The sequence below is a fragment of the Onychostoma macrolepis genome, chromosome 24 (assembly GCF_012432095.1).
Source record: "Onychostoma macrolepis isolate SWU-2019 chromosome 24, ASM1243209v1, whole genome shotgun sequence".
Lineage (NCBI taxonomy): Eukaryota > Metazoa > Chordata > Actinopteri > Cypriniformes > Cyprinidae > Onychostoma > Onychostoma macrolepis.
This window is the reverse complement of record NC_081178.1, coordinates 20275452-20297994: the sequence shown is the minus strand read 5'-3', so window position 1 is coordinate 20297994 and position 22543 is coordinate 20275452. Positions and strand designations below refer to the sequence as shown.

At 39.0% G+C, this 22543-nt stretch overlaps 1 protein-coding gene across 8 annotated transcripts in view; it reads left to right on the top strand.

The window, feature by feature from the left end:
* Positions 1–22543, top strand: part of kmt2ca (lysine (K)-specific methyltransferase 2Ca) — a 149911-nt gene that overhangs the window by 94521 nt on the left and 32847 nt on the right. For 7 of the 8 annotated variants that reach the window (XM_058765623.1, XM_058765622.1, XM_058765621.1 and 4 more), the window contains 21 exons: positions 448–629; positions 1938–2102; positions 2317–2426; positions 2942–3019; positions 3126–3338; positions 4948–5076; positions 6032–6151; positions 6237–6361; positions 10990–11179; positions 12583–12681; positions 12962–13009; positions 15068–15205; positions 16420–16452; positions 16559–16693; positions 16844–16994; positions 17100–17326; positions 17416–17489; positions 17586–17780; positions 18316–20190; positions 20304–20635; positions 20721–22435. In XM_058765623.1, coding sequence (XP_058621606.1) covers positions 448–629; positions 1938–2102; positions 2317–2426; positions 2942–3019; positions 3126–3338; positions 4948–5076; positions 6032–6151; positions 6237–6361; positions 10990–11179; positions 12583–12681; positions 12962–13009; positions 15068–15205; positions 16420–16452; positions 16559–16693; positions 16844–16994; positions 17100–17326; positions 17416–17489; positions 17586–17780; positions 18316–20190; positions 20304–20635; positions 20721–22435 — 6334 coding nt within the window. The remainder of the gene's footprint in view (positions 1–447; positions 630–1937; positions 2103–2316; positions 2427–2941; positions 3020–3125; positions 3339–4947; positions 5077–6031; positions 6152–6236; positions 6362–10989; positions 11180–12582; positions 12682–12961; positions 13010–15067; positions 15206–16419; positions 16453–16558; positions 16694–16843; positions 16995–17099; positions 17327–17415; positions 17490–17585; positions 17781–18315; positions 20191–20303; positions 20636–20720; positions 22436–22543) is intronic. The other variant, XM_058765625.1, reaches the window with a different exon arrangement.

Below are 22543 nucleotides of genomic sequence, written 5' to 3'. Positions count from 1 at the left end.
AGTAAATGATGGCAATTTAAATTTATATTTGGACTTTTTTGTTCAAACTGACACTCTTGCAAGTTCAAATAGGGTTATCAGATTGTCATGTCAAGCATTTCTGAAAATTTTCCTTCATTAATATGCATCAAATGGCCCCTTTCCCCAGTGGAGTACAAACCCAGAGGTGCTAGTGAACAGCAGGCGGCATGGACACATTTGTTAGTACAGGATGATGTGGTTGGATTGATTTATCACCACCCACATAAATTGATCTATAAATGCCAGCAAATCCTTCTGACAAATACCTCTGACTCCAGAGACATCTGACGGCTGTGTTCTTTGTGTTGCTTATATCCATCCAGATTATAGCCTGCTAAATATATAACCCTTCATTGCCCTTTAAACTAGTGCTTGACTTGTGTCCTTTGACCTCAAGTGTGTGTGTGTGTGTGTGTGTGTGTGTAGATCACAAAAGTGGTGCTGAGTAAAGGCTGGCGCTGTCTGGAGTGCACAGTGTGTGAGGCATGTGGGCAGGCCAGTGACCCCGGGCGCTTGCTGCTCTGTGATGACTGTGACATTAGCTACCACACATACTGTCTGGACCCACCACTGCAGAATGTACCCAAAGGCAGCTGGAAGTGCAAGTGGTATGTACACACACACACAGACACACAGACACAGAAGTCTTCACTAAAATTAGATGCAGCTTTGGACCATAGCCCAGTTTGTACTTTCATAGTTCTGTATGCATCTTTGTCTTTTTTTTTTGAACCATCAAGATTATTTGCAAGCCCATATTAATCTCATAAATTAACACATTGTTTTTCTTGCATGTATTAAATGAATCTGACCTGTCAGTTTGAATATGCAGGTTGGAGAGTGAGATTTGTGTATGGAGCTACAATAGCTTGAAAATTTATATTTACAAAATATGATTCAAGAGTCTTTGATTCAAGAACATTGAATGAATGAATGAATTAATTAATGAATAACACTAATATGTAAATGATGGCTGGCAAAATCCATAGCGATTCACAAATTCATGATGATTTTCAAATGCAGGTCTAACAGTTGTTTCTTATTTTGCAATAGAAATTGTTATTAGTCTGTAAATTGCTGTTTGCAAATATATTCCGTTTTTATGTATGCAAAGTAGCTTTCGCATTTGCAAATCATATTTAGTAAATATATTAATTTTAAGACTGTTTTGGCTCCATATTTGAGAGCTACAGTATGGGAACATTTTCCATGAACAACGAGCTAAATTTTGAACTGCTTCCCATAGAAAGATTGTAAGAACACTTGTAATATAATGCATTAGTGATGTTGACTTATTTGTGACGAAAATGTACTTAATTGTCCTAAAAAGTATTTCATAACATCATTATGCAAAATCTTGATCCTGATCATCCCCTCAGTTTATGCAAAATACAGTTTTTAGTTCTTTCTCTTGATTTTGAGGTGAAATATAACCTTTATTATATAACATTATAACATTTTCTTTACAGATGCCATGTCAGTTTCTTTCATTTAAATCTCACTGCCGCTCTCAGTGCTTTAGCGCAATCTCTTTCTCTCTCTCTCTCTCTACCCATCTAACACTCTCTTGATCTTTCGCAGCTGTTTTCAAACAAGATCGAAAAGGATTTCCTACATATTTGCTGTAATGTCACATGTAATCCTCATTCAAACAGAGCTGGGTTTGCATTGCATTGTGACACATTCATTCGGAGCTTTACATGGATTTGAGCCATTTAAATATTTATTTTTAAGGCAGTGCAGTCAATGCTAAGCCTGTGCAAACAAGAGGCGTGTCCATTCACAGAAAGGCCACAAAATGAGTGTTAAAGAATGGATTTAGACATATATGATTAAAAGCGTGTGTGCCTGGGATAATGTGTATTTGCACACTCATGTATCTTATATCGGTGTGTAACTGTGTTGTTTTCCATCAGGTGTGTATTGTGTACTCAGTGTGGAGCCACGTCGCCTGGCTTGCGCTGTGAGTGGCAGAATAACTACACGCAATGCGGTCCGTGTGCGAGTCTCACAGTTTGTCCCGTGTGCGCACGCAGCTACAGAGAGGAAGAGCTCATCCTACAGTGCCGGCAGTGTGACAGGTGGGCGGCACTCCATCATGCCAAATGCCATAATGGCAGAATAAAAAAGTATCCTGGGAAATGGCTCCGCAGTAGATTAGTACATGAATTAACGCAGGTGTTGATGGGGGAAAATATTCATCATGTTGAGCATGTGACATTTGCTTGCTTTGTGACTTATTCTTAATGGCTGACTGGTTGTGAATGTGGTCTAATCATGATGTTTGGTCTGCAGGTGGGTTCATGCCTCATGTCAGGGGCTGAACTCTGATGAAGAGGTGGAGAGCGCAGCTGATGAGGGCTTTGACTGCTCTCTATGCAGAACGCATACCATGTCCACACCTGGTAAGAGCCACAAACTTCTGGAATTTTCACATTTTCAAAAATCACATTTAATCAGTATGTGTTTGTAGTTTGGATTGAGTTTGTAAATTGATTTCATGCCTCGATCTGTTTGTTCAAACTACAAAGAACTAAACAGATTTGATTTGGATATGCCAAAAAATGAACAAAAATGCCCTAATCGCAACTTCAGGTGAATACGCTTCAGGAATCGTCTCTTGTTGATTCCTGTATGATGTGCATATTGATGCCCAATTTTTCTGTAACAGATGGACACTAGACTGTTTTGGTCAATGAAACTTTGTTCCAGCAAAATGTGGTTCATTAAAAAAAGCAGATGGGCTGAATTTTAAATCAAGCTGCAACCTGTTCATGTGAATTAAGCAGCAGTTAATGTAATCTGCCTTTAATGGCTCCAGACTGTCCTCTTATCAATAAATAACTAAACAAATGACTGTGAATATGCAGTGTTAACCTGAAATAAGTCAAGATTCCGTCTTGCTTTTGTGTTGTTACAGGTGGCACGGTGGCAAAGCTCATGGACATCAGCGAGCCTCCTGTAGTGGCACAGATTCTTACGAAAGTCAAGGAAAATGGTATTAATGCTTGTTTTCATTTAACTTTGCGTCTAACAGTTATGTTACTTAAATTTCTGAAGTGTCTGAGCGACAGTCATCATCGCTGTGTTCTGTTCTGTGGCAGAATTCCAGCGGACCTACACTCAGGATGGTGTGTGTCTGACTGAGTCAGGCTTGTGTCAGCTCCAGAGTTTATGTGTCCAGACCGCTCGCCGCAGACGACCCAAACCCAAACTTAAGCTGAAGATCATCAATCAAAACAGTGTGGCTGTGTTGCAGACACCCCCTGACCCCCAGACCGAGCTCTTCAGGGATGGAGAGATGGACGAAAGTAGAGGTAAAGAATGTGTTTGTGCTTAAAATTTACTTTTCCTTTTTTTGTCTTTTTCTGTTTTTTTTTTTTTTTTTATGTTAGCCCTGCTCCAAACTCTCACCATTGGTTGAATCAGTGCTAATGTGCTGGGTTGGTCAGGATGCCCAAAGAAGCTCAAATTATTTTCTCTACATATTAAAATTGGCTAAAAAAAAGCGGCTTGACCATTAGATTCTGTTTTCAGGCATCATTCTTGAATCAAACCATTGTTCTTTTAGTGTCAGATATACTGTTATTGTTTTTGTTAATATTTTGAATTAGATTATATTTTTATATTTTCTGTTTTCATTTTAATTTTGTTCAAAGTTTTAGTGATTTTGTTGGGTTTTTGTCGTTTTTTATATATATATATATGTGTGTGTGTGTGTGTGTGTGTATATATGTGTGTATATAAGTTTTAGTGTAGCTTAAACACATTTTATATTTCATTTTAATTTATAGTTTTTAGTTTTTTATAGTGTACATATTTTCATTTATATTTTTATTTTAGTAATTTTTATTATTGTTTTAATCATTTTATTTTTAGCTTATATTAATAACCCTGAATTTAACAAATGTAATTTTTTAAGCCTCTGGCTATGACGTTATTGTTTGCCACTTAACTTTGGTGGTGGTTGTGAATTAGTGATGAGCATAACCGAGAAAGACAGAATAATCTAGAAAGTCTCTTTAAAAAATAAGAGATTTGTTGAAAATGTAGAATACAGAGTGGAGTGATTGGAGAGAGAGAAATCGACAGGAAGGTGAGCCATGTAATGAATTTGACTTGGAGAGAGAAGAGAGTCTTTGAAAACAGCAGTCAGCAAATTATACCTGGCTTGGCATTTCAGTGATCAGAGGCTGGGCGACTCTAACTGAATTAATGGCCGACCCCTCCATCGTAGCGCCAGTCTGAGAGAGCAAGCAGGGGGTAATGGGGAGGAATGGGGCCACAAGTTTAACCCCCTCAGCGCCAGACATTATATATAAAATGACAGTTTATAACATTAAACTAAATGCCTTGAATAACTCCAGATTCTGGGTTAGTATTAAGAGTTGAATTCTAAAAATTAAATGCATGATTGATTCAACTGAAATACACTTCATTAAGAAGAATGCATTGTGCTGCAAAAATACTGGAAATGTTTTTTTATTTTATTTGTGAACAATAACATTATTTACTGGGTTTAAAAATGTTGAACCTCAAATAAAAGAAATTGAAAAACAATAGGACATTTTGTTGAAGATTAAATGTCTCGTTTCATCTTTTGTTCAAACTGAATTAAAATGTGGCTTTTTAAATTTTGTTTTGTATCTTATTTGTGGAATGTGCCAAGCATCTCAAAACAATACTCTGCTGTTATTTTAGTGCACCAGTCTTTCCATCTTCATACAAGTCAGATGGCACTGAAAGCAAATGTTTGTTGTTTATATTAAATGTGTTTGTTCTGTGGTTATTAATGTAATCTACTGAACCAGACTGTCTAGTGATTTGTCTAGTGAAGCTGTTTTTTTTTGTGTATGTATCTTTGTGCTGTTTAAAGAATATTCTGTCAGCATCTGAAGTGCTCTGTGTTGTTTGGCCGCATTGCAGAGGGCGACCCGATGGACTGTGATGGGAAATCTGACTCCAGCCCCGAGCGTGAGCACTGTGATGACCACCTGAAAGGGGCCAACGGCAGCGAGAGCAACAAGAAGAGGAAGAGGAAGCCATACAGACCGGGTGAGAGAGCGAGAGAGAGAAAGGTGCACTTATCGGAAAGGACAGCTCCACTGGACTGTGAAATAGTGCGGCTGCAAATTCTGGACCTTAAATAGCATCCCACAGTGCTTTGCTCTTTAAAGCTCCTTGCCGGGGAGAACTCCGGAAAGAACGTTCTCTCTGAGCTTTTTTCTGACTAAAGAAGTAATCTCTTTAAAGTAATGTCCTTTTTAAGCACTACCTTCCATTTCTTAAAAAAAAAAAAAAAAAAATGGATACAGTATTAGACTTATGTGTATTTGCACAGCTTTTTCGTCACATCACCCTTTTAGTTGCATCGGAGTTCAGTGTTAGCCTCTATGTTTCCTCTGTCTTTCTTTGATAGACAAACTTACTATTTAGTGGTGTTGGTTAAGGCAAGCGTTATTGTTACTGTTGCTCAGGGTTAGTGTTCTAAAACAAATCTAGTTCATTTTTTGGATAGAGATGAATACATACAAATGAAATTTTTTTTGGGGAGATTAGAGAAGCAGTGTTTAAGAGCTCTTTTTTTTTTTGGTTAGTCTTGTTTTATTTAATTTTGTTCTGAACCCTATTCTTCCCATTGAAATGTTACACTACTTACAGTACATAAACCACCCCAAGTGTCTTTCCTCATTCTGTGTCCATGCGGAGGACCGTGGTGGAGTGGGGGTTGTTGGGTCAGATTCAGCCAATGTGGCGCAACCAGAAATAGACTTACCTGAAATGGTTGCTCCAGGAATGTAGCCAAGATGAATCACCCTCTCCTGGCCCAAAGCTAATACGTCATCCTGAATTATAGAGATGAATGTCAAGACGTCACTGTCAGGGTCCCACATTATTAATTCCTGATTGCATTCATCACCTAGTTTAGGGGTCCAGCAGCTGTATTTTTTTTTTAACTGACACTGTTTTAAGTTAAATTAGATTTTGGTTTCCCATCTTCCCTCTTTAGGTATTGGTGGGTTTATGGTACGTCAGAGGAACAAAGCAGGGCAGGGGAAAGGCAAGCGGTCTCTCAGTCGGAAAAACTCCACAAGCTCACTTACAGAGAACTTCACAGGAAAGGAAGAAGGTATGGTCTGGACATCTCAGGTTTTCATGTATATTTACTTTGGTTTAGACTCTTAGTTGTTGCATCAAGTTTATCTTTTCACCAGGTTGGAATGAACCAGACACTCCTGTGGATAGGGCTCCCATAGTCAGCGAGCCTCTGGAGAAAGTCAAGAAGAGATACAGGAAGAAAAAAACCAAACTTGAGGAGGCCTTCCCCTCGTATCTTCAGGTCAGTCCCACAAATATTCCTTCAAAGTGTTTCTCCACTGAATTCTGGATCATTTTTGTGACTTTTAGTTTTTTGAGGAGACTCTGCCTCTCTTGCCTCCGCAGAGGAAATGTCCCTAAAACTAATAATAATTTGTACTCTACTTCAGACTGTAGATAATTGTTTTATAGTGGTTGATTGTTTGCCATATATTTGTGGGTTTAAGGGTAATTATTGTTTTATTGTTGAAGGGTACCACTATTTGATTTATTTTTTTTTTTTTTTTTTTTTTATAAAACACTATTTATAAAGATGAATTAATTTAAATTCCTGTACAACTTGACCTCTCTGGAATGGCTTTCCCCTTAAACTTCCGTTTTGCTTGTTTTTACAAACTGAGTCTAAACTCTTTTCTTTGGAAATAGAGAACAATCCACAGATGTTGTCAATAGAGCGTAACTTGTATTGAATCTGGAACATTATTTGAACCACAAGCCACTCCAGAGGAATAAAGCTGTAATAAGTGTACTACGTAAGTCACTTTAGATAAAAGTTAGGGATGCACGATATTATCGGACCAATATCGGAATCTGCTGATAATGGCTTTAAATGTAAATATCGGCCTTGGCCCGATATGAAAAGTTATGCCAATGTCTTGCCAATAAGTGTAATACATTAACTCACATGTGCTCAGGGTGTGCTAGCGTTTAGATCACGTCAGCAGTGTGGCTCATTCTTGAAGCAAAGTTTTGCCTAATTGATGATTAGATTCACTGTTTTGGATCGCTGCATTTAAACTGAGAATGCACGTACAGAATGACGCATTCGGTGTATGATAGAGTAAACAGTAATAGCACGTGGAGTGGCAGCAGTGCAGCCTTCCCTGAGTCCTAACACCCGTTCGGTAAGGAGCAGAGCTGGGCGATATATCGAGTTTGTACGCTATATCGATATATTCTTTATAAGCGATACGGTATGAGGCAATACCGTTTATATCGATATACAGTAGTTTGATACGAGCGCATCTGAAAAATATAACGGAGGACACAGACTCAGCCGCTTTTTTCTAAACATATGACAAGCTTTATATTAAGGGCTTTAAAAAGAAACTCGTAAGATATAGTATAGTTTAGTGTTGTATAGTTTAAAGTGGCTCGCTTGGTCAGATGCTCGGACAGAAAGGGTGCGTGTTAGGCTGACACTCTACATGAGCTGTTTAATGTGTTTGAGATGTGCTGTTTTCTTTAATGCATAACTTACATTTTATAGGTATATTCTCCGTCTTTAAATGTGAGAAAGTCGTGGAAATATTTCCATTTTGCTGTCAGGAGCGCACGAGCCGCTGCCTTTGCCAATCTCCGCTAAACTTCACAGACTTCAGTGAACGAGCGCTGCCATGCGCATGCGCGGCAAACAGACATAGCGCAATGAAATAGGAGCGCAATAATTCTGACTAAAATATATTATATTTCGCTGAAATATTTGTAGTTGGACAATATGACACGTATAATTTTAAAGCTACAAGTAAGTGTATTTTTGTGATAGTAATAACTGTAAAGTGACTGTAATGTGGAAATCAAAATAGTCTAATACAAGTTTGAGCTTTTGTTCTTATTTTAATTTTTAGTTTATTGAATTTAACTTGTGCTTTAAAAGCATTATTTTTGTTTTTAGATTGTAATGTTACAATGTTAGAATAAAATGTGATTTTGACCCTTTTTGCGCATAATATATAGGCTTACATTGTTGCATTCACTTTATTAGTTTTCATAACCTTTAATATGTATTGTTTCATTGGACAACATTGGGCGGTTTGTAAAATATATACATGTATATTAAATACAGATAAAAAAAAAAAAAATCAGATAAAAAAACGAAAATACCGAGATATATACCGTATATCGCAAATCGGCCAAAAAATATCGAGAGATGAATTTTTGCCCATATCGCCCAGCCCTAGTAAGGAGTTTTAATTTTGTAGGGAGCGCTGTTGGCCTACTTCTAATAAAATGAAAGCAAAATACACACATAATATTTAGATTGTTTCTGATTAAATAAAGCAGTAATTGATGCCATAAAATCACGAGTATGTTTTGATTTAAAGTTCACATGATTTAAAGTTCACATCTATAGCTTACATGAACAAAAACACACGTCACTAAAATTAAATAATTTTATATATACTGATTTTTTCATTAATGTGTAATATGATATTTTTTAACAAATTATGAGCTCTAAAAGATTTTCTAAATTTTTACAACTCTTGCTTTAGACCATTTACAAATGTTAAATCTTAAAATAAAATGTTAAGGTTACCACTGCATCTTTCTGAGGGGAAAAAAATGCACCAATTTGAATTCATTTCAAATCTTAAATGTACTTTCATTATAAAATAACTTCATTGCTGTGTATTTAATTCTAACAAATAAGTTCTTGTTAAAAAAATAACCAAAATTAAAAATAATTTGCTTATAATTTCTGCACAGGAGAGACTTGGTGTTGTTTCCAAACAAAAGGAAATATATTGGTATCGGCATCGGCTATCGGTCAAAATGAGTTGAAAAATATCGGCATATCGGATATTGGCAAAAATCCAATATTGTGCATCCCTAATAAAAGTGTCTTCTAATTACTTAATTACCAGTTCTCTCAGTAAACATAGGCATTCCTGTCAGGACCTTTCTTCACTTCAGAGCTGAATGAGTTTGAACTGAGGAATGGAATGTAGTGATCAGGGATTTTGTGAGCATGTGCAGGGTTGACACATGCTCTTAAAAAAAGACCATCGTGCTCAGCGTGGGGATGCAGTGATGCATTAACTGTAACAGCTGTCACTTTAGGCGTTCCTGTTTGTCAAACCTGAAATTAGACGTAAAGGTCATCACCAGAGGAATGTCTTGAATCAATGATTTAAATTGCAGCACATTAGGCCTTTAATGTTTTAACAGCGGGGAGTCATCACATTGGTAGTTTGGTACTGTTAGATATTCTGAAGTTATACAAACGTGATTTACCATGTAGCACTGTGGCAACCTTTTGACATTTAGAGCATAAATTCAGGAAAAAAAAACTGATTTTCACCTAATGGGTGACGAAATGGGAGAAAAAAAATTGCGATTAATTTACATTGAAGGATGAACAAAATATAGAGACTTGGGTTAACCGTTCAAATGACCCTAGAAATCACCTAGCAAGTACCCAGAACTAGAGATTGACTGATATATCGATTTACCAATATTTTTCCCGATATTTAAGCATTTTACCATAATCGTATATCGGTTTTGTAATATCGGATTCACCGATAAACGCCGCCATCTTGTGGGTGTTTTGAGAATTGCGCGCAGGATCGCCAGTGCATTTGAGGGTAGACGAGACAACAACAACGGCGTGCACAGGTACTTGATTTGTAGTTGGTGAACTTTATTTAGCATAACAGCCATTAATGCACAAATTAGATGTATTACATAAATGCCTGATATGCAGTTTATGCAGCTTGGCTCTAAGAAATAGAGACAAACTCACAGTCACGTAAGATAATCTGTCAGTCTGTCCCAATAAAGACGTAACTTTGCCTGAATTAAATATTATGGAAATTGGAAATAAAAGTGCTGAATTTAATTCTCTCTCTGTTGTATATGCTCATCATTAGTCTCGTGAAGCCGCTTTCATTTTGCTGTTCACTCAGCGGTTGATGCTCAGGAAATGCTTCAACAGGGCCACCACATGTAACTTTTAACAAGATTCACTTCTTTAAAACACGCTAAATTATATTAACATTTACTATATAACCATTATTTTGCTAATACACATCTAAATAAATACATTTATATGGAAATTAATCATTTATTATCTCCGCAAGCAATCGCAATTTGAGTAGGCTATTCTGTGCAAATGAATAGATAAACCGCACTGTTAGCAGGCATTTCATAATCTAGAATGACAAAAACATGAATAATTCTGATATAACATACCAGTTGATAAATGCAATAAAATACGATGTTTTGTTTGTTATATTTCAGTATTCCAGATAATATTATTCAGTGAATTAACATTATCCAGTGAATTATTCACTATTTAGCCTATTAAACAGCTTATAAACCTAAAACTGTAGTTTAAAATGAAGTTATGACTCGTGTCCTTTTATTTTCTCTGTTTGAAAACATTAGACATTCTACATTTATTTTGCTTATTGTTAATATCAGTGTTGCTGCTGATGCTTTTTATAAATAAAATGTTTTTATTGTTGTAATATGTTTATTTATTGTATGTAATTAAATTTAACATGAAAAACTGTTAATTTTCAACCTTTTTTTTTTTAAGATGTCTGAAAGGAAGAAAAACCAAAGTGAAGTATGGACTTACTTCACTCAGTTATTTATTTACTTTATAACAGTAAATAAATATCGGATCTGAATATCGTTTATCGGGCACATAAACACGCAAATAATTGGTATCGGTATCGATTATAAAAAATCAATATCGGTCGATCACTACCCTGAACATTGTAGCAACTGCATAACTGCACAAAAATGCCCTAGGTAGTTTCTAGTGCACAGTCAAAAACAACTCATATTTTCTTGTGAATATGGAAATCTAGTATTTACTTGGAGTGTTTGTGCATTATTAACTTGTGTACATGTTTGTTACAGGAGGCATTTTTTGGGAAAGAACTTCTGGATAAAAGCAAGCAGACCAAGTCAGCTCTGGAAACGGGGCTTGTTGAGGAAGAAGCCAGTCATGCAGACAGTAAATCACAGAGCAGCAGCTTCCTGGACCCTTTATCTGACCCGTTTCTGAGTACCACTTCCACTCCAGTCTCGTCTAAAGCAGGGCCACTGTGTATGTTCAGCTGTACCTTCATATTTAGAAATGTAGAATTTATAAATATAGAAATATAGTAGAAATAGTATAAATATAGTATAAATGTAGAAATATAGAATTTATATATTATGTATACACACATATTTTCCAAATACACATACACACACAGTACTGCCCAGAGAAATTAGACGTTCCTACCCCCAATGTGATTTGCCTTTGTTTAGAGATGAAATTGTTTCTTCTGCTCTGACCAGTTAGGTCACATTTTTCTGCTCTAGACTGCCGTGAATTCTGTAGGGAGATATAATGCACATTATCACCGTTCCTCCTGCTTTCCCATCTGCACACACTGAATGCATCACACAACCCAACAGCACTGCAGAATCCAGTGTAATTCCAGTGGTTTGCATTAGATACCGTCTCGGTTCATCTTTTGCCACAGGGACTAAAGAAGATGAACCATACAAATGAACTTTTTTTGCCCCCATGTGCTCATTTTGTGTCTTCCTCAGCCCTGATTTGCATACTCTTATAGGCTGAAGAGCTTGATCAGACGCCTCATTCTTCACCATTTCTCCTTATCCTCAGTTCTGTCAACCCTCATTTACACCCAGCCCAGCAGACCTCTGCTCGTAGCCAACCTAACATGTTTTTAAAACCCAATTTGCCAGCACTTTTTTGAATTCCCTGTCAGAGCTCTCTGGGAGGATAGGAAGCTGGCAGTCACAGTGCAGTGTTTAGAAGGCTTGTGCGTATTCGTTTGGAGAGCAATCACAAAGCTATTTGAAGGCTTTCAGGGCCGCTTGTTTGTCCTTAGAGATTTTCATCTCCCATAGAGTGAAGCTTCTGCTCTGCAGATTCTTGCGTTTAACCCTTTCATGCAGGTTTAGTCTTGAAACAAGTGTTTGATTTGGGAATCGTATTATGCATACATCTTTATGCAATTAATGCTAATGAAATTATAAAGAATATTTCAGTTAAATTAGGAGTGGGTGGTATGATTAATATCTTATACCACTTTAAGGATATAACTAAATTTTGAAGACAAGAGCAGGGGGTGCAAATGTCATTGAAAAATATTTTTTGGAAGGACGTCACCCTTAATGTTTAAGGTGGATACAGCAACGTGAGCAATTTTATATTACACTAACAGTATGCCTCTTTTCTAGAACTGAGAATGTTTTGAGCTTCTCATGACACAGTGTATAGTTTTGTTAATGACATTGTGTTTTTAAAAAAAATCCAAACTGTCCAAGTGACAGAAGTTGCACCCCTATTATCAAGAAGATAGAAATCAAGAAGATTTCTATCATCACACAGTATATGTCTTACTGCCCAGCCCTTGGTAACATTTAATGAAGAGCACTTGGTGATTAGTATGGATACACGTGCTCAGAAACGCTTGTCTTCTTGATCTCTAGCCAATGTGGAGGATCCCTTAGCCGAGCTGGTTCTACATTCAGATGATGATCTCCTGGGAATGCTGTCCGATGACCTGGTCAAGCCAGGCGCTGAATCAGGTAGACTCAGTCCCAAGATCTGTCCATAGGATAGTCTCCCCTCTCTCTTCACTTTGCAGATGCTCTAACAATCTCAGAAAGGACACCTGTAATTGTGTCTTCACAATTGCATCTCCTCTTTATTTCACGTTTTTCACACTTGCATTTCGCATTTTTACCTGGTTTGCTGTGTTTCTCCTTATTTGTTGTCTTGGCATCCTCTTCCTTTTTTCTTAATTCATTTTTTTTCTGCATTTCTGTTTTATAATTATTTGGTTTTATCTGGTTTGGGTTCTTGTAGGTCTTGATTTATGCCCTTTCCAGTTGGACAGTTCCCCCTCTCCATTCGGTAAGAGCCCTGTTGGCACAGCCTCTCTGGCTGTAGAAGTAGAGATGCCCCCCTCTCCTGGCCTCTTGGCCCCCCCCCAAACAGGACCTCAGACTTTTTGTAGTGCCAAGTCTGCATGATCTCTTTTCTGACAAACATACACACTCATCTTTGGCTTTCTGCGTCTTTTTACTAACCACAAACAAACTGCATGTTTTCTTGCACATGAACCTGTTGTCACACTGATGTGAGAACTAAACTGTCCTTAAATGGATGTTGGAATTGGCCGCTACTGTACCTTAGTTGGCAAATGTGACTGCAATCTGTGACATTTTACTGAAGTGTGCTTGATATTTGCTGTGTCCTTTTTATTTTCTAAGGAGTCTAATTTAGTTGATTAATTTTATTTATTCCTAATTGCCAGCTTTTTATTTGGCAAGGACACATTCCCTTCTCTTTGTGGAATGGCCTTGCAGTGGAAAAACTACTGGTTTGAGAGTTGAAGCAACTGCTTCAGAGTGAAAGCATGTTCCCCGAGGTTACAAAAAAGTAGTTTTACTCTTGGTTTCCCTTTAACTTATGGTGTATAAACATGCAATCAGAGGTTGTGCTTTTTACAAAGTCAGTCAGAATTTTACAGAATTTTAACATTGACAGCTAACTATTTATTTCCCCCGTCTTAAAAAAAATAAAATAAAGTAAATGATACATAATAATAATAATAATTGCAGTAATTCCCTACAGTACTTTAGAAAAATTCCCACAGTGAAAGGAGGCTAAAAGGGACTAGAAGTGAACAAAGCTAAAAATGAAAGTTTTAAAGTGTACCTAAGAATGTGAAAAAAGACTAGGAGAGAGACATAAGAGTGAACAAAAAAAGAAAAAAATGAGAAAAGAATAAGATGAAAGAAATGCAACACGGGGCTTGATAAGGACTTTGCTACCCTTGTCAAATGGTTAAGTGGTCTCTTATTTAAAATACTGAATGTTACAATATTTTACAGATGGATAAACAGAACATGACAGAACATTTTCAACCCAATTTGTCAAAGTGACAGATAATTATTATTTGTAGCGTAACCTCTGTGTGCAATATATATGTAAATATATAAGAGTTTGTTTTTAAGTGCATACCAAGGTGCTTGGTTTAGAGAAATCTTTTGAGTGTAATACAACTTAAGTTGTATTGACAACATGCTATCAGAATATAATTTTGATTTATCCCTCACCTTGTAAAAACAAAAATAAAATAAAAAATCATGTTTTAAGGTAGTGCATTTAAAATGTTAGTCAGTCAAAACAACAAAAATGTTAAAACCTCCACTGTGTGTTGCAAAATTATAGCTGCAAGGCATTTTTTGTAAGAAAAAAGCTCATACAAGTGTTTAAACAAAAATACAAGCTGCACATCTCAGCTTTTAAACCCTCTAACAGACTTATATTGCCCCCATAGACTTTGTAAGTTCATGACTATAGTGTAAACACAACTGATGCCACATATTCTGTTTATAGAGCTTAACCTGTTTTGAACCTGGAACAAGAACTTTACATTAAACCAGGGTCATTGTCAATGGAAAGCTCAACTCTGCATTTAGACCAAAGCACAATGGCTGACTCTTTGATTTTGATGACAACATTTACTATTATTAATCATTGCAATCGCTTGCTTTTTCATTGATTAAGCTCTCATCTATTCTAATGGGAAACGATATGCAATGATGAAAGAACATCCATTTTTTAAGAGACTTTTTCACACTCAGTTGAGCAGGCAACACTAATTAGGTTCCTGTTTTTCTTGGAAAATTGAGTTAGTGGAGGGGATGGAAGAGAGAGAGAGAGAAAAAAAATTCCTCATTTTTCCATGACATGAAATAACAGTCCCCTCTCCCTGTTTTTTTACTTCCTTATCTTAGCAAACACTCAGGCACAGTAGAAAATAAATTGCTTATCAACACTGATTTAGATGTTTACAGAATGACAGCTCTGTTTTTCTGCAGATTTTTGCAAGTTGAGTTTTGTATTCAGTAGAGATAAGAAACTAAGTTTGAGAGTAGCTGTTTAGCTTTCCCTTTCTTTCAGCTGGATTGGACATTGGCACCCTGCCGGACGATCAGTCAGCTCCTCCTCAAGCTGGTCCTGCTCGAGGGTCTCGACCACTACAGGAAGAACCTCTGGATGTAATATTGAGTCCTGAGCTGGATAAGATGGTTTCCGATGGTAAGAGTTATGGATTACATTCACTTTGCGAATGGAACTTTTATTATTTTGTTTAAAAAAAAAAATGATTATCCTATTTTTGTACTACGTTACAACACATCACAGAGGAAATGCATTCACTATATGGACAAAAGTATTGGCACACACCTCTTGATTATTGAATTTAGGCGTTTCAATCAGACCTATTGCCACAGGTGTATAAAATCAAGCCCCTAGCCATGCAGTCTGCTTTTATAAACATTTGTGTGAAAAAAGAAAAAAAAAAGTCGTTCTGAAGAGCTCAGTGAATTCAAGCATTGTACTGTGATACAATGCCACCTTTGCAACAAATCAGTTGAAATTTCATCCCAATTAAATTATTAAAGGGTTAGTTCACCCAAAAATGACAATTTTGCCTGTGTTTTACTCAAGGTGTCCTAGGTGTATATGACTTCTTTCAGATGAATCCAATCTGAGTTATATTAAAAATTGTTCTGGCTATTCCAAGCGTTATCATTGCAGTGGGTGGGTGTTTCTGTTCAACAGTCCACAAGAAGTCTAATAAAGTGCATGCATCCATAATAAAAGGTGCCACACGTGGCTCCGGGGCATGAATAAAGGCCTCCTGTAGCGAATCCATGCGTTTTTGTGTCGCGGTCCTACTCGCCCCGCTCCAAGCGGGATTCGAACACTGGTCTCTGCTACACTCACCCCCCTAAACCTCATTCCCATCCGGGTCACGGCACCAATGTCGCGGTCCTACTCGCCCCGCTCCGGGATTCGAACCACGGTTTCCGGCGTGGGAGGCGGGCGCTCTAACAAGGAGGCTAAAGGCCACGGCCTCAAGCGTGGGTTTTACCTGCACAGCACTTACCCGCTGGCCTCTGCTACACTTGTAAGAAAAATATCCATATTTCAAACGTAATAAACACTTTTCTCTCACTTCCGGTATCTGTCATACGCAGAAGCCATTCCAGCAGATGACGTAGGACGTATGCACACACCTGAGATATGCTAGTCTCGTGAGTTTGTTTACAGGATCAAAGAAAGCAAAGTTTCTTTACTTTAGCAAAGGAAAACCAGTCTCCTCTTGGCTTATATCGAAATCCTCCAACATTTTTTATTTATATTATATAGATATATTATATAAATATATTTATATTATATAAAGATATATTTGAATGTCTGAATGTTGAATTTGGTTTAATGGCCTAGTTATATTTTCTTTTTTACAGGGGCCATTCTGAATAAGTTCTACAAAATTCCAGGTTTGTTGCTTTCTAAAATGTTGACAACATTCCTCAACAGAGCAGATGTTTCTGTTGTAAAAAGTGTTTAGATATGAAAATCCTTCATTCTGTTGATTTCATTTAGAGCTGGAGAGTAAAGATGTGGAAGACTTATTCACCGCAGTGCTCAGTCCAAACGCCAGCCAGCCTACTCAGCTTCCTCATCCACCCAACACTGCCCCCAATGCCTCAGCTACAGCAATGTCTCTTCAGAACCCAGGTAATGCAAGTTGTCTGCATTATCTCTTTATATTAACAGTCAAGCCAACCACCCAGGTGTGATGTTGTTGTGTGCTTGTAACTTGAGTATCACATGTAAAATGTACTGCTCATTTTAAAAGTGCATGTTTCTCCATGGTCTCATTTGCAGGAAATGTGGGTGGAATGTTCCCACGCATGCCTATGATGAATGGCATGATGGGGCCAAACACCCACTTTCCTCCAAACCCTGTGATTCCTGGAGCTGGTGTGTCTGGCACATTCTCTTCCATTCACCGCATGCCTTTTCCAGAAAATGTGAGGTGAGTGAATTCATATTCTGAGTAACACAGATTGGTCCTGGCATTTCTGTTAATAAAATCTAAATAGTTTCAGTGATGCTTAATGGCTTGATATGTTCACTACAGGGAAAAGAAATTCAGCCAGATAGGGGGTGATGTGATTGGTCCCTGGGCTTCTCCTGTTCCCGTGCCTGGATCTGTCCCTCTTCCAGAGGTGGAGACTGACACCATGTCCAATGCTCAGAGGAGCACGTTAAAGTGGGAGAAAGAAGAAACTCTTGGTGAAATGGCCACTGTGGCTCCTGTTCTTTATACCAATATGAATTTCCCTAACCTTCAAGATGAATTTCCAGGTGAATATATTGTCCTAAGACACTACAAATAGAATTGTCAACTTGAAATGGAGTCAAGTTGGAGACCAACCATATTACTTTTTTCACAGATTGGGCGACTCGAGTGAAGCAGATCGCAAAGTTATGGAGGAAAGCTAGTTCTCAGGAAAGGGCGCCTTATGTGGTAAGAGACTCTGTTCATTCTCAAAAATGCTAACATTGGATGTGTTTATATACATATAAGAAAGTTTTGACTTTTTGTTTGGCTCTGCCCCACTAGCAAAAGGCAAGAGACAACAGAGCAGCCCTTCGTATAAACAAAGTTCAGTTGTCTAATGACACAATGAAAAGACAGCAACAGCAGCAGCCAGCTGATCCTTTTGATCCCAGTGTTCCCATGGACACAGATCTGCTCTTCCAGGACCCGCTCAAGCACAAGGAGTCTGAGCATGAACAAGAGTGGAAGTTCAGACAGGTGATTGACAGCCCAAGGGATATTTCATTGCAAATGCTAGACTGTGAGACTGTTATGCAAAATGTAGTGTCTCAACCTCTGATCAAAGCTTTCGCCATGATGTTTAAAAAACTAGTTCATCAGCACTATATAATCTTTAATCAGAATTAGATTTTTTTTTAAATAGCCGTTTGAATTCAGTTGAATCTAAGCCTTTGTTAGAGGATATGAATCGAACTGCAATCAAAGGTTTGCCTAATAAACAGCAGGAAAATGTCCTGAAAAGCAAAACCTTAAAATTAACAAATACACATAGCCTTTTTAGATATAACATTCAAGCAGCCATAGTTGCATGAATAATTTCTTAGGATCCCAGGTTGAGATACAGTTCTGGCATATGTTTGCCAAGACCCAGTACCAACAAATATGGTGTGTAAGTGTTCAGTAAATAAATAAACAAAAGTAATTTGGTCAAAAAAATCAATACTGCATTTTTTCGTTTAAGTGCTGTGGCTTAACTGGTATCTTGTTGTTGTTGTTTTTTTGTTCATGGCAGCAAATGAGACAAAAGAGCAAACAACAGGCAAAAATTGAAGCCACGCAAAAGCTAGAACAGGTTAAAAATGAGCAGCAGCAACTTCAGAAACAGCAGCAACAACAACAATTCAGTGGAGACACTTCTAAAAGTGGTAATCAGAGTCCAATGGCAACACAGCCCAGCAGTGGAGGTAATGTTTCTCCTTTGCAAACATTAACCTCCAAGGATAGCTTTACAAGAACTCCTGGAACGGCAACATCAGTTGCATCAACAGATGATGTATTTCTGCGTCCTCAACCACCACCCCCTTCATCCACAGCAAAGACGCCTACCCAGGACACTCAGTACCAACAGGGTCCCTCATCTCAGCCTCAGTCTCCTCAAATGTTTTCACCTGAATCATCTGGATCCCGTCCTTCTTCACCATGGGATCCGTATGGCAAAATGGTGGGAACCCCCAGGCCACCACCATCTGGTTCAAGCACGCCTCGCAGAGGTTCTGTGTCTGACATGCAAGAAAGAAGTCGGCCCTCACCAGCCCATGAATCCTTTGGGTCTCCAACATCCGCCAGTACTGACCCATATGCAAAGCCTCCAGACACACCTCGACCATCAGACCTTTTTGTGAAACCTATGTGTCCACCTAGACCAGGACCATTATCTGAGCAACAAGGACGACATTTTATCAGTAATGTCACACCTGGAGACAGTTTTTCCAGACCAGGCCAAAGATCCGAAGCATACCAGCGCATGGCCCACAGCCGCATGGTTCTTTCTGACCCCTACTCTAGGCCACTGTTAACACCTATTCCAGGGAGTAATGAGTCAGGATCTGTCCCAATGTTCAAAACACCCATGCCTCCTTCCCAGTTACATCAAGACTCATTCAGTGCAGGGCAGCAAGGCTTGAGAAGGGGGTCATCTGACACTTTATCCCAAATTCAACACTCTGACCCTTATTCACATCAGCCCCTTACACCTCATCCATCAATGGGAGATGGTTTCAGTAATGAGGGCAGAATGATGCGTCCAGGACAAGGCAGTCCTTTTGCCCAACCCTTGCCCATGAGCAGACACCCTCAACGAGATCCATATTCACAGGCACCATCTACACCTAGACCAGACTACCTTCAGCAAATGCCTGATCCATATGCTCAACCTCCTGGTACTCCAAGACCACATGATCCATATGCCCAGATGCCTGGTACCCCAAGACCACACTCTGATCCATATACATTGCCACCATCTACACCTAGAACTGCAACAATTGATCCGTTTTCTCAGTCACAACCTAACAGTCGCAGGCAATCTCCATCTCATGCTATCGATCCATATGCTCAAATGCCAGGAACTCCAAGACCTTCTTCCGGAGAGAGATACCCTAAATCACCAAGTAGTCAGAGAACCTCAGATCCCTTTTCACAGCCTTCTGGAACTCTTAGGCCAATCAAAAATGAAGCTTATGATCAACCACTAGGAACACCAAGGCCAGTTCTTACTGACCCATATTCTCAACCCCCTGGAACCCCACGTCCAGGAGCTGACCCAGAAGCCTTCTCTAGATCAAATCCAAGAGTAAACTTCATGTCCCATCCAACAGATCCACTTAGCCATCAAGCACAAAGTAGAATGCAGGATCCATTTGCTCGTCCCTGTGCTCCTGATTCTCAAACCCCAAAACATCCTGGGATTTCAGATGAAAGTCTCTCTCTACAACAGGCAAACCCTAACCAGACACCTATTCATGATCCATTTGAACAAGCTCCTCTAACCCTATGTTCACAAACAGGGGATAGACTGTCACATGATGTTCCAGTAAACACGGGCAAGCCATCAGATACACAGAACACAATGCAACTGCCACTTGGAGAGTCTGAAGAGAAAAATAAACAGGTTTGAAAACACTTTTTTTTTTCTATTAGAGAACATTACCTTTTTCCTTTAATCTCTGTTCTATTTTAATGACATGTTATTGATTATATATTGTTATTGCTCTTTTTTTTTAGCGCCAAAGACTACGGCAGTTAATTCTCAAACAGCAACAGCAGAAAAGTGCAATCAGACAGGAAAAGGGACTCCAGGAGGCAACTCCTGCTTCTGCACCTGGGACTCCAAGGCATTGGTCACAGGATGATTCTGGACCTCAAAATGATATTTTTGGTAGACCCCCACCTCCATATCCAGGTACTATGAGATCTTCGCCGATTCATGCAGGACAAAGATTTCCTGGAACTTTCCTTGCCGATCAACGTGGGCCCATGCCTGATGAACCCCAGTGCTCCAGACTACCATTCCCCAGGGATCTAAACAACACTGGCATGAGTCAGCAAGGACAAAGGTAAGTGTTTTTCCTTCATCAATTGTACTGTCAAACTAGTAATTAATTTTGTGTTTAAGTTCTCTTAAAACCTAATTCCTTTCAGATTTGGATTTCCTCCTGGAACTCAAAGCCAAGAACATTTCCTCAGGCTCCCTCACCAGATACAAGGTGGACCAATGGTTGACAGTATTCCACCACATATGAGACGACCTGCTGATGTTGTTAGGTTAATAGGCAGTAATCCTCAAATGGGCCTACCCCAGCATTTTCCCCCACGTGGCCTTCCAATGCAACAGCATAATATAATGGGTCAACCATTTATTGAACTTTGTCACAGGGCTCCAGAGAACAGGGTCAGACTACCTTTTGGTCCACCTAATGCTTTGGACCATCCTAATCATTCCCAGAGACCACCTCATGGCTTCATGGGAGGCCAAAATATGGCCTTTACAGGAAACCAAGGTCCCAGAATTATGGATCTGATGTTGGGCCAGTCACAACAAGGACCAGTCAATCACTTACAGACCTCAGCTGCTATGGATAATTTGCATCACCATACAAATACAACACCACAACAGACCCCTCTGGCAGCACCACTTAGCCATTCGGTTAGTTGTGATCCAGCCGAATCTGCACTAATTCCTGTTACAACCTCTGGTCCAACAGAGGAAATCCCATTGCCATGTAGCGATGGTGTGGAGAAGCTAGAAACAGATGACTCTGCTGTGAAGGACCTTGATGATGTGGAGGTGAAAGACTTGGTTGATGAAGACCTGGACAACCTGAACCTTGATGCAGATGATGGCAAAGATTTAGACTTGGAAACAAATGATCTACATCTTGATGATCTTCTGAAATCTGGAAAGTTTGATCTTATTGCCTATGCAGATCCAGAGCTGAACCTTGAGGACAAAAAAGATATGTTTAACGAAGAGCTGGAGCTGAGTGATCATATAGAAGATGACCATGGGGATACCTCAGACCTTCAGAAAGCCTTGTCTGAAAAAAGAAATGCCAGATGTGGAGGTATATCCTCAGCTCAACCTAAATCAGGGGGCATACAGGGTCCTAGTGATGTCAAGCTAGAAAAGAGTATGCCAAAAGAGGTCCGGGATGATTCTCAGTCTGAAACAATAAAAACTGAGGGCCAAGGACTTGGAACCTCAGGGGATGAGCATCGGCCTACAAGTAGTAAAAGTGGTGAAGATGATGGTCTTTTTGAGGAACCTTGCGCAGATGTGCATACTGGATCTGCTCCAGTGCTGTCAAGTTTGTTGATCAAGGAAAAACTAGAGGACACTAGGAACGAATCCATAATTTCCCCTATCCCGGGTGACCCAACTGTCCAGACTAATCTTGGCTCAAACATGAGTATGGTGATGCTGCAAGGACAACCCCAAGAACACAGGATAAACCCTGAAGTAACAATGGGGCACAGGATAGATCCATCTCTAACCCAAGGGGCACTTTTAGGTAACGCAAATTTGATGCAGTCTGGTAACCAGCAGGTACCACTTCAAGGCTTTAGACCTTCACAAGAACAACAAGTGGATCTAAACCTGCCTGTGGTTGGTGGCCAGCAGCCTGTTCCCCATCCTGTAAGCCACCAAACTCAACAGAGCATGTTCAATCCTGGGGCTATAGGGCAACAAGGGTCTCAAGCACAACAGAGTCAACAGAACAGGCCTCTTCTGTTAGATGAGCAGCCCCTTCTTCTTCAAGATCTGCTGGATCAAGAGAGGCAGGAGCAACAACAGCAAAGGCAGATGCAGGCCATGATTAGGCAACGGTCAAGTGACCCTTTTTTCCCTAACATTGGTAAGCCTAAGCTCCACTTTGACTGATTGATAAATTATTTTGTTGTACCTCTACATGGTCAATAAAGTAATTAAACCGTGACTTGCTTATATACATATATAATGAGCA